The sequence below is a fragment of the Onychostruthus taczanowskii genome, unplaced genomic scaffold (assembly GCF_017590055.1).
Source record: "Onychostruthus taczanowskii isolate IOZ18803 unplaced genomic scaffold, ASM1759005v1 scaffold94, whole genome shotgun sequence".
NCBI lineage: Eukaryota > Metazoa > Chordata > Aves > Passeriformes > Passeridae > Onychostruthus > Onychostruthus taczanowskii.
In genome coordinates this window covers 1,783,586-1,799,855 of record NW_024507435.1, presented here as the reverse complement: position 1 = coordinate 1,799,855, position 16,270 = coordinate 1,783,586, and the positions used below count along the sequence as shown (strand labels likewise).

General features: G+C 40.7%; 1 protein-coding gene across 1 annotated transcript in view; it reads left to right on the top strand.

The window, feature by feature from the left end:
• The first annotated feature begins 48 nt into the window (after positions 1-48).
• CDKAL1 (CDK5 regulatory subunit associated protein 1 like 1) overlaps positions 49-16,270 on the top strand; it is a 380,101-nt gene continuing 363,879 nt past the window's right edge. The window contains exons 1-4 of the mRNA XM_041426743.1: positions 49-95; positions 1,808-1,843; positions 3,460-3,626; positions 6,523-6,635. Of these exons, the coding sequence (XP_041282677.1) occupies positions 3,460-3,626; positions 6,523-6,635 (280 nt within the window). The 5' untranslated portion in view covers positions 49-95; positions 1,808-1,843. The remainder of the gene's footprint in view (positions 96-1,807; positions 1,844-3,459; positions 3,627-6,522; positions 6,636-16,270) is intronic.

Here is a 16,270-nt window from a genome sequence, read left to right as displayed (position 1 = left end):
GCGCTGTTGTGGCCTCCGCCGGCCGCCGTCCTGGCGCCGCTGCGCGCGCGAGGTCTCGGGGCGGGGCGCGATGGCGGAGCCTGGGTGAGGCGCGGGTGAGTGTCAGGGTCGGGGTGGGCCCCGGTCCCCTTCCCTTCCCTCCGCTCCCCTCCTTTCCCGTCCCGTATTTCCCTCCCCTGCCTGGCTGTGACGATCTGGCCGAGTTCCCCCTCTCGTGCCCGCGCGATGCTCCCGTCCCCTGTGCGGCCCTGCAGGCTGCGCGTTAAATTCGGGAGGAGGAGACGAAGGTCCTGGCGGGAATCTCCGGAGGGGTCGGCGGCCGGGATGCAGCTCCGGGATGGGGTACCCTCAGCGGGCTGAAGGCCGGGCAGGGGAGCCGAGCCCAGGCGGGCTCCGAGAAGTGCGTGGTCCAGGCGGCGGCCGGGCTCGGGCTGCCCCTCGCCCGTGGGCCGTGCTCGTGTGTTTTTATATATATATATATATATGTATGTATGTATGTATCTGTGTTGTTTGCATCTCTGTGTGTATGAGGAGAGGGTCTGTTCAGTCTGGAGAACAGAATACTGAGAGGGGGTCTCATTAATGCGTATAAATATCTCAGCGGCGGTGCCAGACTCTTCAGGTGCCCAGTGACAGGACGAGGAGCAGTGGCCGTGAACCAAAACGCAGGAAGTTTCACTTTAACAGGAAGAAGAACTTGGCATTGAGGGTGGCAGAGCGCTGGAACGGGCTGCCCAGGGAGGTTGTGGCGTCTCCCTCTCTTGACACGTTCAAAACCCACGTGGGCACATTCCAGGTGAACCGCTCCAGGTAGCCCTGCCGTGGCAGGGCTGGATGACCTCTGGAGGTCTCTTCTAATGCCATCAATTCCATTGTTCTGATATGTGGATATATATAGATATACACATATACGTATGCTTTAAACTCGGTCTCTGTGTATCAACTCTGCAGTTTTCTTCTGCTCTGTGTGAGGCCGGGGATAAAATCCCGGGGCTCTGCCGGAGGCAGCTGTTGCTAAACAGCTGAAAAGAGCTGTCCTCTTCCACCTGGATGGAAATTCTCCGTTGGTATGTGTGAGGAGATTGAGCAGGGGTGACCAAACCAGACTGGCACAAGGGAAGTTTTGGTTGTGACAAGATGTTAAAACAACTCTGATTTTTTATTTGCTTGCTAACATTTTTAAATGAAAAATGTAGAGTTCTGTAGGTGCAGCTTGGCTGTACGAGAAGAATACGTTAACTTCTAATTTTGTTATGGCTTCTTATTGCAGTTCATTTACCAGAATAGCTGCAGGAATTCGTCTTTATTTTTGTTTTTTCTTTGTGAAGAAGATCTCAAGCATGCATGTGGAACTAGTGCAGATATCAAGTAATCTGTTTTAAAATAACTTCACAGTGTTTTAATTTTTTAAAAAAATTGTGAATGACTTGAACTAAAATTTGCTGTTAATCTTTCTCCCTTCTTTCATTCAAAATTTTAAACTGATGGAAGACAGAATCTGAAGGAAGTCTGATATAACTTAAATACATCTGACTTTGACAAAAAAAAAGGACTCTATGGAAGAAGGATAAAAAGAACAGTGCCACTGCTCAGGAGACAGGGAAAACGTGGGAACTCTTCCACCTTGCCAGCCAGCGTGTGTGCCAGGTCCACATGAGGTCAAACTGAGCAAGGAATGTATTTCTACAAAGGGAGGATGAGTGCTTGTTGGACAGTAACATGAATTTGTGGCTTTCTGTCTGCTAATTCTGCTTTTTCATGCCATATCTTTTTTCCTTTTCCTCTTCCTTATCCCCCCACCCCCCAGGTTTACTGTCCAAGAGGATTTACCTTGCTTAAAAAGGTAGGAATTTTAGTTTGGCTGTATGCTTTCTTCCACGGGTCACTGAAATAAACTAAGCTTATTTGTTTTTCCAGCTGCTCCATAATATTGGATATTTTTCTGTAAGAGAAAAAATGACACATCAAAACTTTTTATTCCCTTCCAGATACTGGCTTGATAAGTTATTTATGCATATTCTCAGTGGTATATGTTAGTGTAAGAGATGTCACCTTTCCCTCATGTTCTTTATTGCTAGACTTTTCACGAATGTTTTATTTTTGTTCACCTTTTGCTGCATTATTTTATAGATCCTGGGTTTTTTATCTAGCAGAATGCTAACTGCTGTGGTAGCTTGGGCAGATGCATCCTCTTTGCGACATCATTCTGATCCTTTTTAAGTTAAATGCAGATGTGTGATGGTTCAGCTTACATGAAGTTTTATTTTGAAGTATATTTTGCAAGACTGACTGAAGTACACATTTTCCCAGTACATGCTGGGAAAATGCATGGGTGTTTAACTTCTTATGTTCTTCAGTAATTCATTTGCAACATCTGGAAGTGTTTTTATGCCAGTAGCAAATCTTTGGTTAGTGAAGTATAAGTTTAAAGACGTTGAAGCCTTGGTTTTTTGTTCTTCACTGTCAGTTAGGAAAGTGTTGTATTTTCCCTGTAAACTGTGGAATACCCTTGTATGATTTCCTTAGTAAGCTGTTGTTTATGTGAAACACCTGAGTTTCCAATGGTACTTTAGACTTTATTCTAATTAGGAGTTACAGCACAGTGTGGTGTGTGATTAATGCAGTAACTTGTTTTGTAGACTTTTCTAGCAAATGGCTTTTTTTTGGTTCCTGAAAACTGATCTGGATTTTCATATCTGCTGGGAGATACCTATGCATGTATGTTTAGTTTCTTGTGGAAAATGTAGTTGGATATTAGCAATCTTTTAATATATTATTCTAGCCAAATTATAGTATATATATTTTTTATTTTAGGTATAGTTGTTTAACATTCTGTACCTGAATGAAATTCAGAAATTTTTATTTTACTGTCCCAGTGAATGAGCAAATTCAGATGAAAGACATGTGTGATCAGGAATTCTAGGAGTAGTTTGGTTTGTTTTCAAAAGGACTGTGAAAACATATTTGGATGGTGTCCACACACAGATAAGAGAGCCAGAAAGGCCTCTGGAGCCTTTGGATTCTGTGTCTTTTGTTGTTCTTCTGTGATGTGAGTGGAAGTACATCCACCACATGACATGAGCTCACTATTTTATTATGATGCTGACATGGTTAAAAATACCTGTATCTTGAATGTGTCCTGTCAGAGGAGGTGAAGGGTTTTGAGTTAGGAGATGACAAGGAACAGATGATTTATAAATCAGCCCTTAAGAATCTGTATGGTTTGTGACTTTCTCCCTGCCTACATTTGGGGTACTGGAGGAAGAGGGCATTCAGGAAGTGTCTCTGGTAGTGGATTGTTTGTATGTACTCAGTATCCCTCATATGTGTGATCCATTGCACATATGCTTAGAGATACAGCTGACTCTTCTTTATGAGAAATGTGCTGTAGATACAAGGCCTTGGTTTTGTAATTCAAATACTTTCCTAATGCCAATCTTCTCCCAACACTTCTTGAAGATGCCTGCTGCCTGTGAGTCAGTGCTTGAGGATATTGAAGACATCGTGTCAGCAGAAGATGTGAAGCCCCACGATCGGCAGTTTGTGAGAAGGAATGTTTTTCCCAAAGTGCGAAAACGCAACTCCCAGAAAAACGCTCAGACAGATGATGAGCCCCCAAGTGACAGGTAAAGTCTTACATCGACCCTGTGCTGGTGCTTTTCTTGTGTCTCATGTGTGCTTGTCAGATTTTAAAAATAAGGTGGAAGTTTGTGTTATATCTTAAAGTAAAATCTTAAAGATAAAAATGAGTAAAACAGTCCGTATAGAATGTAGAGAGAATAAATAATAAATCCTGAGCAAGTTCCTTTTCCTAGACAGATTTTCTGTAGAAATCAGTTATCACTGAGATGGTGATGAATGGAATAATCTGACTGGAAAAATGGTTTCTGTTATGCTTTTATGTGTAAAGGATTTCTGAAAAATTGGCTATTTAATCTTAATTACCTAAATATAATCTGAGCTCTTCAAACTGCAGTTCTGGAGTAGCCTTTTGACTTCTGAAATGAGTAATAGGAACCAAATCCTGAGAGGTGCAAAAGGGTTGGGGTTGGAAGGTCACCTTTTCCAAACCCACTGCTTGAGCACTGCCACAAAGAACCAGTTGGCAGGACTCCGACGAGGTAGTTTTTGAGTATCTCCAGGACATGGAGATTCTGCAGTCTCCCTGTGTAACCTGTGCCAGTTCTTGGTCATTCTTAGAGTGAAAATGGTGTTTCCTGATGCTAAGAGGGAACCTCCCATGTTTCAGTTTGTTCCTGTTGCCTCTGGTCCTGTCACTGGGCACCACTGTAAAAAATCCTGGCTGTGCCTTCTTTGCACTCTCCCTTCAGGTATTTATTTACTTTGATGAGATCATCCTGAGCCTTCTCCAGGCAGAGCAGTCCCAGCACTCTGAGCTGTTTGTGTTAGGAGGTGTGTTCCAGTCCCTTCATGATCTTTATGGCCCGTTGTTGGACTGTCTCCAGTACATCCCTGTCTCTATTTTGGGTGCATCCTGTCAGGGCACAGGGACTTGTGTATGCTCAGTGTGCTGAACTGTGTGTTCTCTGACCCAGTCTCCTTTCATGAAGGGGTACATCAGCTTTGCTTCAGTCTTTAAACCTGTTTTCTGCATCCTGGGATTTGCAAAGGCTGTACTTCTTGTGTGTACATCCTGCAAGTAACATAGTAAAATTTCTTTTGAACTTGCTCTTTATTTCAGTGGAAATAGTATGCAGTAAGCATGAAATGCATCTTTGCATTTTTCCTACTTGTGATTTCCATAAGAACACAATCAACTTTCTGCTGCAGTGGAATTGATTAGAGTATAGGTCAGCTCAGTTTATTGATTTTAGTTTCTACTGCAGGTCTGAGATCTGGGTTTTAAATTTTTTTTTTCTTTTTTCAAACATTAATTTCAAGTTGGTGGATAAAATTTCCCTAGATGATAAAGATGATAATAAATTGTGTATGGAAATTTAATTTCCTGTGGAGAAATAAAATTCTGGGTTTTCACTGGTGTTTTTGCAAAAGAGATTTTATAAGCATAACAACGCATTTTTATCTTCATGTCCCTATAAGTGCATTGGCCCCAGTCTACCAGCAATGTATGGACAGCTGAGCTAGTGCTCTGTGGATACTTCACAAAAGTAGTTCATGCCCCAAAGCGTTCAGGTACTGTATATTCTCTAGCAGGCTGTATTTTAGTGTTTTGTACCCAAGAAAGCATGTTGAACATGTGTTGTTTAGACAGCAGGAAGTCTAAATACCCTGTGTTTGCAGTTAATGATCATTAATGTTCCATCAACAAATTTCTATTTTTAGCTAGGGGAAGTTTCTGTTAAAAAAAGAAGCGTGGAGGGGGGAGGGGGAGAAAAAAAAAGCTGTAGGCAAGGCGCAGTATTGTGTTCCAGGATGTGTGGTGTTCTTGTACTGGCATCTTTAGCTCATTGGCAGCTATCCCAGGAATTTCAATGAGAGCTTCTTACAGAACTTTTTGTTGGTTTTTGGAGCATTGCATGTGCTAGCTCCACACTGCATGTCTGCCATGCTGTTTCTGTAGCCTGGAAAGGTTGGGATGGGAGCTTTCCACTGTTTGTGTGGCTGGTGGCCATCAAGTTAATTTATGGAGCTGGCTTGTGTGGAGGGAACTACAGTCAATGCATGCTGTAATATCAAAAAGGTTGCAGTTTGTTTGCTGGTGGCCTAATTTCAGTGCTGTCACTTGAAGGTTACTTGTTGCATGAGAACTTAGAGGAGTTTAAGTTTGGGAATTTTTTTGTGTTTATTTGTGTGTTTTGTTGGGGTTTTTGTTGTTGCTTTAACATAACTGCAATGTACTGGTTCTGTTGTTATCCCACGGCTGCTGCACCTTCTCCATGCTGAAATTCTTTTCTATCTCTCTTCTTGCTAGTTGTGGTGGATTGACTCTACCACAAGGGACAGAACTGGAAGAATAAAAGTGAGAAAACTTGTGGGTTGAGATGAAGACAGATAAAGTGAAGGAAGGAGCAGGGAAAAACCCCAAGTGATGTAAAAGCAGCCATTTGCCACCTCCCACAAGCAGACTGGTACCCAACCAGTCTCAGAACAGTGGTTATTTTGGAAAGACCAAACACACAGCTTTTATTGCTGAACATGATGTCATCTGGAATGTATTATCCTGTTGGTCAGCTATTCTGCTCATGTTCTTCCCAGCCTGTTGTCCATCTGCAGCCTGCTTGTGGTGGGATGGAGCACAGTGGGAAACAAGCAAGCACCGTTCAATGACAGTTGGAACACTGTTGTATTAACACTGTTGCAGTCACAAACACAAAATACAGCCCTACAGTGATCTTTGTTACTCTATCCCAGCAAGGCCTCATACCCATTACACTAAAATCACATAATTACTGTTTTTCCTCAGCTGTTTTGGAGTTGTTACTGTTTGCGTTGTTTATTTTATATTTGAAGAATTACAATTCATTCAGTCAGTTCAGTGGGCTTGAAGGGGAAGCTTGTTCATCATTTAACTTGTATTTCTCATTCGTTTTTACTTGACAGCATTATTCCTGGTGTTCAGAAAATCTGGATTCGTACATGGGGATGTTCTCACAATAATTCGGATGGTGAATACATGGCTGGACAGCTGGCTGCATATGGATACAAAATTACAGGTAACAGTGTGAGTGAGCCCTGTAATTCAGTTTTTCTGGGGTGAATGTTCAGAGCTGTCAAGCTGTCATCAAATGTTTTCAGTCTTAATTATGCTTTTAAAAATCAACTTCTGATCCCTTTCTGATCTGAAGGTGAGGAGGTAAAGTGTTTTCCTGGCATTAAGCAGAGTGATTACAGGATGAGTGCTTCCACAATGGTTAGATTTTCTTGACAGGGCAGACATCAAATAGATGCAATTCAGTGCTTTTTTTGGACATTTTACTTGCTAAACTGAATTGAAAAGTTTTCATAAAAGTGGATGGGAAATATAGTAATTCTTCCTTTTCAGTTGTAATTGTTGGAACCCAAGGGGAAGAGGGAGGGAGGCAGTGTTTTCATTTGGTGATGTGTGTGTTTGAATTGGAGCAAAAGTGGTCTACTCCAAGTAAATGATCTTTTGTTTCAGGAGCGATGATCAATATGATGGAGGTGGGATGATACAGGATTGTACCTCATAGGTTCCAAAGAGCTGAGAATGCTATTTCTCTTTCCCTTCCTAGTATTTTAAAATCTCCCCATCATCTTGTTCTGCCTCTCCAAGCCTGAAAATACCCCCAAACTTGTGGTTATGCTGACCACATTTCATCTCCTTAATGCAAAATATGCTGACAAAAAAGTTGAAAAGTTGGACTAATACCATGTTTCAATATACAGATATTATCTGAATACTTCTGTATAGCTTTTGACTAGTCAAAATAGAAACTTAAATTTTATTAATTAATTCAAGTTCAGGTGTGTCTTTCACCTAAATGTGTATACTGAAAGACTGCAGAGTTGTCTGTCCTGACATTTTTCTAAAAACAATCCTCATTTCACAGAACGATTTCCTGATTTTAACATGAACGTGTCATGATACCGTGAAACAGCTGCATCTCACTGTCCTTTATTGCTGCTGATCTTTCTTATGTAGAAATAAGACACTAAATTATTCAAGCGCTGAACTACTTTAGGGAACCCAAGTGATTATTAAATTAGTAGTACAACTCTGGAGTAGGTATGGTCTTTCCACAGCCAAGTGGAGTACTGGTCCAAAAACCCTTATTTGTGGCAGCTGTTAGTATAAGATTGCAAATATGTTCTCATTATGGCTTTCTTAAATTTAATTCCTCTTTACCTTCATTGTTCTAATGCATGTTATTCCAGAAGCTGCTTTTGGCTTGTCGAGATTCAGATGGTTGTTCTGTGCTTTTGGAATTTTACTAGGAGAGATGTAGGGAAGATGGGAGTGCACTGAAGGAAGGAACTATGTTAAATTTTTGATACCTTATCTTTTTAGAAAATTAACTGTTAATTTAGAATAGAAATAAGTCTACATCTAGAGTCAGAAACTGAGAACTAAAAAGCCTAATAAAAGTTGCAGTTGCCGGGAGAGGAGTCCCAGAGTCATTTTGGTAGTTGTACATGAAATTGACCACTAGTTTCTAGTCATTATTAAATCTAAGTCTTGATTTAGTTTATGCGTACATTAAATGCATACATAAAAGCCTCAATGCTAGGTGATAGGCAGGAATTACGCAGTGTAGTTTCTTCTTTTTGAAATAAAATAATTCTTGTCAGTCTGTTCTTAAGAAGGCATGTTTGGCTTTTTTTACATTTAGTCCTCTGGGAAGTTCAGATAGAATGTCAGATAGGGATTTTATCTTTTTATCCTGTACAGTGAAGCAACTACTCAGTAATTGTTGCTTAAATGATCCAAATGTCAAATATTTCTTGTAATTAAACTTAATATTGTTTATGGTATGCAAAATTAAGAAGAAAATGTTTTGTACGAGCTATTTTGTAAATCAATCTCTGTGTTGCTAGAATTTGTTAGTTTTATGTAAAACTGTTACAATCTTGGGGAAAAGATTGAACTACTCAGTAAGATGAAAGATTGTGTGTTGTCACAGTGTCTTGGGCAGCTATTACTTAAAAGTGCTTGGATTAACCTATTTCCTACATGTTCCTAAGCTTTTGAGACAACACTTCCTGAAAAGATGCTGGAATAAAGTTCTGGCTGTAGAAAATAAGGATGTGAGCTTTACTTGCAGTTTTTGTTCCATTATGAAGGAGTCAAGCACTGTTTCTAATGTCTTCTGTCTAATTGCAAGATTGGAAAAAAACATAGAAGGAAGAAAAGCAGCATCAGAGAGACTCCTGTTGCTAACTGGAAGTTGTAACAATGCAGCCTGCCTTACAGGTTGACTTGTCTGAAACTGAACATGGATATAATGTCCTCCTTGCTTTTCATGTTTTTCAAAAATGTTCTTTCTGTACAAGCACCCTTTGTTGCTTCCAGGAGTGTCTATATCCAGAGGTTAAAACTGAGGGCTGTACTTTTCACAGCAAAGATTCCTTCTGTCTGGGGAGAGACCAGAGTGTGAATCGGCAATATACAGATACTGCAATAACAGCAATGGTGATTAAAAGTCAGGGACTGCATCAGCTTAAAAATATGCAAAGGGAAACCAGCAGAAGAGCTGAACCTATTTTTGTATCTGCTTTTACAGTGTGAAGGTGGGCAGCATTCTGAGCAAATCTTGCATACCATCCTGTGGGAACACAAAGCTCCTTTATAAGTCTGAGCCACACAGAAATGTGTGGACCAGCTGCTGTCAGTGTAGGGCTGTACCATGGGTAGTTGTTCATATTCTGGAAACAGTGTAGCTGATGGTGGCTTTACTGGTTCTAAAACTGGTTTTGATTTCTTGGCAGTATGACTTGCTGTATAGTTTAGACATGCCTGCAGACCTGCTGGAGTGCTCCCTGTGAGATGCGCCCTGGAGGAAGAAACTCTCATGGTACAGACTGCCTGTAATGCCTGCTGTGAAAAACAGGAAATGGGCGAGCTGGGAGCTTTCAAATATTGTGAGCAAGATTTTTGTTTGGAAGGGACTTAAGTATGTTTGCCATGTAGCTTGCTTTCTCTCTGAAAAATGGAACTGCACGTGTGTAGTCAGACATAGAACGCTTTGACTTCTCAAATGGGTAGTTCTATTCACATATGTTGACATCTGTATGTTTCTAGTTCTGTGGAATTAATGGGTTTTGGCCCAGCTTTGAATGCATTTTGGTGGATCAAGATGTTAAGTGTGCTTATTTCATACAGGTTGCTTCCGGCTCAGGGCTGTTCGGGTCCAAAGCATTCCCTCCTCAGCAATTGTAAAAAATGCTGGGGGCATTGCTAGTAACTTAGAAATATCAGAAAAACGAACATTAACTTTTTCTTTGATGAAGACAAAGCAAAAACTGCTATTAAATGTTCAGTGGGGCTAAATCAGTCACAGTTTATCTGCACTACACTTTTGTGGATTTTAGAAATAAATGCTAGCACAGATCATACTCCTCCTCTAGCATGGGATTCTACAAACAAGAATTGTTTCTGCTAAGTCAGTGGGCTTGTCTTTGATATAGCACGTAGAAACTGGCTTATGTTACAGATCTTTAGCTTTACTTGTGCAGTTTTAGACTAATCTGGAATTAGTTCAGGCATCCTATACACTGTCTCAGAGATTTCTTCTGTAACAGTGTTGGATGCAGAGTTGCTGTGTAGAGTTCACTCCATTATTGTGTTTACAAGTTCGCAGGACTTGTATCAGTGAGACTTGCCAGTTCTTACTGTTCATAGTCCAAGTTATATATGTTACACCTCTGTAACTCCCTGTGCAGAGAATTTATGTATTTCTTTATAGCAGCTATCAAATAATATTTTGAAATCTTGTTAAAGATTATCTGGGTTTTTTTGCCTCTTCTACTTGTTAATTTTCTAAACACTTGTCAGTTTTGCTTACCAGTGGATATAACTGAGGTATCATTAAGACTCTCCATCTGCTTAAACAACACATTTGAGTAGAAGAAAGAAGGAAGAATGCAAGGAAGAAAGAATGATCTCCTTAAGACCTCATGTTAAAAGAAGACAGGTATAAAAGGAAAGAATCTGCTGTTGAAAATCAGATGAGGTGCTGCAATCTAAAATGGACTTCAGCGTTTAATAGCATTATCTCATGTTCATTGTGTTGCATAAGCCATGCTTGTGTAGACTTTGGCCATCCCCACGCACATGCAGCAAAGCATGCTGCAGCATGAATTTTATTCGTCCAAGTGCAAAATAAAGAAAATTACTCAGACTGTACAGGTATTGATTCCTTCAGTATCTGGTCCTTTGTTTCAAGTGTTGTCTTAAAAGTACTTTTGTACCACACAATAAAATTTTAATACTAGATTTTGATTTATTTTATTGTCTTAGAGATCTCTTTAATAGGTTACTGTATTATTAAAATAAGCTCTCTGCAGCCTGCATAGTGGTTGATGAAGTATTTTGACTAAGATCTCTGCTGGTTTCCAGTGTATGCTTTTAGTTGCTTAGAACCAGCAGTTGGTCTTTCAATTTTTTGCTCTCCACCCTGCTGATAATGCTCATCTGTTCCTTCATGAGTATCATGTGAAATGGTAGTGACTACTGTGTAATTTTTGGGGTGAGCCATCCTCATTGTGAGGTATTTTTAGTATTCTTTATTAAACTAAAAGACTTTATTAGCCTTATCTTTATTATCTTTATTAGCCGCTCATGAAGTGCCTTATTAGTCAGAGAATTCAAGGTTAGTCCTTGTGTTTGGATTTGTACTTTTCAAAGGGTTGTGAGTGCAGTTCCAATTTATAAGGAAAAGATTATTTACAATCCTTTCTCGAGGGGCAGGGTATGCATGGTGTGTGCTTAAATATGCAAAATACACCACACTACTTTTCTGTTGATGAGAAGTGTTTCTGTTTTCTCTACAACACTGCAGTCATGAAACTGTCTCTGAACCAGCTGAGTAATGGAGAGAAGTGAATGAGGTGTAAATTCTGGTGTTTTGTACCCTCACTGAAGAATTCTTCCATTGTCTGTAACTTGTAGGGTCACAGCCCTGTATGATTTTTTGCATTGCTTGATAACCTTACTGGCATACCTATTCTGACAGAGATTTTTCTTTCAGATTTAAGCTGACTCCTATTTCTGGATGTAAAAGCTTTTGGATGTTGATACTGGGCAAGGCAGTAAAGTAACATCAAGACCTGTTGTCTTGAGATAATTGCTTTACAGTTCCAGCAAAGTATATTCCTGCTGTTAGAAGATCAGAGTTGCTGTTTGCCATAAGTTTTTGTGTGCTGATTCTTGGTGCTCAGGCTTGAAAAGTGTGCTCTGACATGCAGTTAGTATGGGAATACTTGGGATGTGGGTGTGAAGGTTTTCTTCTTTTTTTAAAATCTGAAACTTCTATGGTGAGGTGGTTAGGAGGATGAGGAGAGAGGGTGAAATGGGACATAGTGGGGAAGAAAACAGGTGAGGCTCATGGGATGTAGCAGATGGAGGTGCACAACTGTAAGGCGATCAAGATTTCACAGTTCTTTGGAAGGAGTAGATACTCCCAGAGCATCCAGAGTGTCCTATAAGCCAGTGAGGGGGGCAATGAATCTGGATATTGTTGGGATGGTTTCTTGCAGTATAGAGTTGATACAGCATCATGCTGTGACTCATCTGCAGCACTGCATGTTCCCTAAGTCTCTGTAAACTAACGTATAATTGTGGTTTTGGCAACTGTGTATTACTGCTCCAGTGTTCCCTGTAAAACTTCCTAACCCATGTGTGGCTAGACTTCTGTTACTTATCATTTCTGACTTGTAGCACAGTGCGAGATATATGACCTCTTTGCGGTGGCTTTTTCCTACCTCGGCTTCCTCAGGATCAACTTCTTATTCCTGTTGGGCAACTTTCTGTTAAGTGGGGAGTCCAGCTTTGAGGATGTTGTCTCTGTTACAGGATAGAACTCTGAGTTCTCAAACTGGGTGATGTGTCCCCTGTTTATGGGGGAACTAGATAAGAGCTAGAGTCTGTTTTCTTCTCATAATAACATCACTGCCATTAGTGCTTGATATGACAAGTGTGTAGTGTCTTTATCCTCTAAAATTGAGTATTCGTCTGTGAGTGACTATTTTTTTTTTGTTTGTTTGTTTTCTTTCAGTGTTTTTATTTCACAATTATAGGGCAGGCATCTGAAAGTGGGAGCGTGCTGAAGAACCTAATAAATCCTCTGTGCACACTGTCTTCAGAGACACTTGTAGAGAGCTCAGATAGGCAAATTTAAGCATGTACAACATGTTTAGGGTAACTTTAGTGACAGGGCATTGGCTCCATGCTCTGGTGGTTGTGCAATGCAACTTAGTTCTGGCAATGCTGAATTTAATGTTATCCAGAAGAATGAATTTGAAAAGGATTGAACCATGAAAGGTAAATTTCAACTCCTGGTAGCATCCATCCTCCTATGTGGAACATGTCCCTGTAGTAGATGGTTAAGCAATTAGCAAATGAAATAGCAGTGATGAAGTGAGTTCAGCATAAACACTCAGATGATGAGGAGCTTTATAGGGTGTTCTACAGAGACACTAGTTTCACATGTCTCACGGTTCTTCATGCTTAAGGAAAATTTATAGTAGATTTATAAAAGCTAATGGGAGAACAGACCATTTTTTTTATAACTTGAAGAGATTTCTTTGACCATGTACTCACAGAGGTAGGAGCAGGATTTTGTTTTGATCAGGAACATTTGTAGGAGCATTTGAAAAAGATGTGCTTGTTACCCTGGAGGACCACTATTCCACCCTGGGGAATAGTGGTGGAGGGTTAATGTTCACTGCAGGCTCTTGCTTCAGTTTGACTGCAGTTCATTTCCTAGAAAGGATGAAGTTTAGCTGCCAATGAGGACAGAGTTCTCTGAACTTGCCATGGTTGCAGCTTTGCATTAAGATGCTTTTAATATATTTTGGGAATGGTTTTTTGTCAGTTGCAATGCGGATGCCTCCGTATGTGAATTGCTCTAAGTTACTCTGGGGGGCAAGGCAAGCCTGGTTGAGTTGCTTTCTAGCTTATTACTTTTGAATGTAGCACAACTCGAACTGTTCTGTGTCTCCAAATACAGAACGTTAAGCCGTGTTCTCCCTCTCTTAGGCCTGAGGGCATATTAAGAGAAGAGACTGCTGTGTGATTATGGAGGCTGGCTGGGGACAGTAGAAATGCACTAAAACAGATAATAGACACAAATTGGTTTTCGTGCTTTTCCTCGAGTAAATAAAGAAAGATGGAGGGAATAAAAAAGAGAGAGAGGGAAAGAATTTTGTTTCCTTCTTCATGCCCGGCTTTGGTTATGTTCATGTAAGCCTGGTAGGTGATTTCCGTGGCTCTCAGGTGTTAAAACAGGTCCTGTCACTGCGTGAACACGTAATAAAACGTAGCAATTTTTTTCCTCTCGATTCCCATCTCATGCCATCCCTGGAGTGTGTCTGCTGCTGTCTTAGCTCATCTGTGCTTTCAATTTATGCCTTTTTTTAAATAAGTGATACAGCTCTGTGTCTCCCCAGGCCCGATTGGCCGTATGAGTGAGTTTGGACACTACCCTTCTGGTTTCCTTCTAAAAGAATGTCTGTACAGTGGTCACGCGCACACACAATTGGGATAAGGTAATGTATAGTTGAGGCTTTTTCAGCTGGAGAAGTTTTGAGAGGCGAGGTGAGCTCTGCTGCGGGGCTGGGCCGGAGCCTTGGCGCGGTGGTGCCGTGCGGGGAGCCGCCGAGAGGGGGCAGCAGCGCCTAAGGAGTGCCGCGCTGCCGCCGGCCGGGCGGGCGCCGGGCCTGCTGGGCTCGGAGCCCGTGAGGGCACGGAGCGGCCGGAGCGCTGGGCACCTCCGCTGTGAAATGCATTTCCCACTGTGAAATACAGCCGTGTGCATTTGAATAAACCTGCTTTATGTGACTTGCTGCCGTTCTGATCTTATGCCGGTTTAGTTGGCGTCTTTGCTGTTGATTGTGAAGGTCTGTTTTGTCTCGAGGGTTATCACTTTGTAGCTTCAGTTATGTTTTGTGTTGGACTCGGTTTCCCTTCTGGAGAGTCTGTGTTACAGAATCTCATCTGAGGAGATGAGATTCATGAGATGTAATTGCCTAAATGCACCTTTTTGAAGAACTATTCTGTTTGGAAGCACTTTCTGCTTTGTGTTTGCTGCTCTGGGTCGGCTGGGTTACTTTTATCTTTGAAGCATTATTTGAGGAGTTTGCTTATAACAATCAATGTACTGTTTTCCTTGAGGAATGATTAAAAGATTGTTTAATTTTAATAACCTTATGTACTCTGTCTCACTGAGTGTATTTTGCCAAGACACTAAAAACCATACGGACTACTGAACAAACACTACTTGTTGAAATGCATAACTACAGCATAAATAAAATTGAGTGTAAAGGCAGATGATTTTCAGGTTGGACATAGGTATTTAATTGCTTGGGTGCCTTCAGGTTGTCAGGGCTAGCATTTGGTAACTGTTGTCACTATTGTGGTGCTATCCTAAGTTTCCAAAGCTAGCTTTTTTCATTTGTTCAGGCAAATTCAAAACAATTTACAGGATGTGGTTGAATGTTTTTTTTTTTTTTTTTGAGGCAAAATGCTACCTGCTGTGAATTAACATCCTAAGTTGACATTGGGTAAGACCTAGCTGTGTACTTAGCTTGTGTATTTTTTTGTCCTTAACTTAAGGTTTGTGGAAGTACTTAATTTTTTTTTTAGTTTGTTCATGTTGACTGCATATAATTTTCTTGAGCTTATCTTCAGAAACCTCTGAGTTGTATAATTTTCTTGCTTTTGCCATCTAAGTATTTTAAATTTAGTTTGTAAAATCTTTTCTTCTGAATGATGTTTGAAATAGTGGAGACAGACAAGTTGTCAAATGACAGTCTGTCCCTTGTACCTCTGGGGGCAGTAGAACTGTGCCCCAGGAGGCCCTTAAGTTAGCAGGGAAGGAGCTCTGTGATAGTGAAATGACGTGCTACCCTCTGAAGCAAAGCTGGAGCAGACTCCCATGTGAGCTGTTGTTGCATTAATGTTTTCTGAAAAATCCCTTTGCCCAGGATTTTTCTCCTGAGAAGCTGAGAAGCCTCAGAGAAAAAGGAAAACAAACATTATCTCATTTGCTTCTCCTGTGTTTTGCTCCTTTGGAATGTGTTTGGAGATTGGTTTAACCAACAGGTGATTGTTTAATTGGTTTCTGCTGTGATTTGTCTTGACTTATTGGCCAATCAGGGTCAAGCTGTGTCAGGGCTCTGGAGAGAATCGGAGTTTTTATTATTACCTTTTTAGCATTCTGTAAGTATCCTATATTCTTTAGTATAGCATAGTTTAGTATTCTTTAATATAATATAGTATTATAAAATAATATGTTATCCTTCTGAGAACATGGAGTCAGATTCATCATTCCTTCCTGCCACAAGGGACCCTGCAAATACAATAACCTGTATCTTCCTGGTGGTGTTCATAGAATAGCCATTCAGTCCTGCTCTTTTCTGGTATTGCTGTACTCCAAAGTCTAATTTGAAACCAAGTGTTATGCACAGGCTCATAATGTTTCACAGAAACTGAGTAATTATTTGGTCTCAGCAATACTGGATAGATAGTGAGCTCTCTCACTCCGAGAGAAGTGGTAAGGCTGCTCTGCATCTCAGGATGTGCAGAGAAATGACTTCACTGCATCATAAAACTGTGTGTTAGAATATTCTATGTTGTCGTAACCTATTTCTGCTGTTCATAAGAAACTTC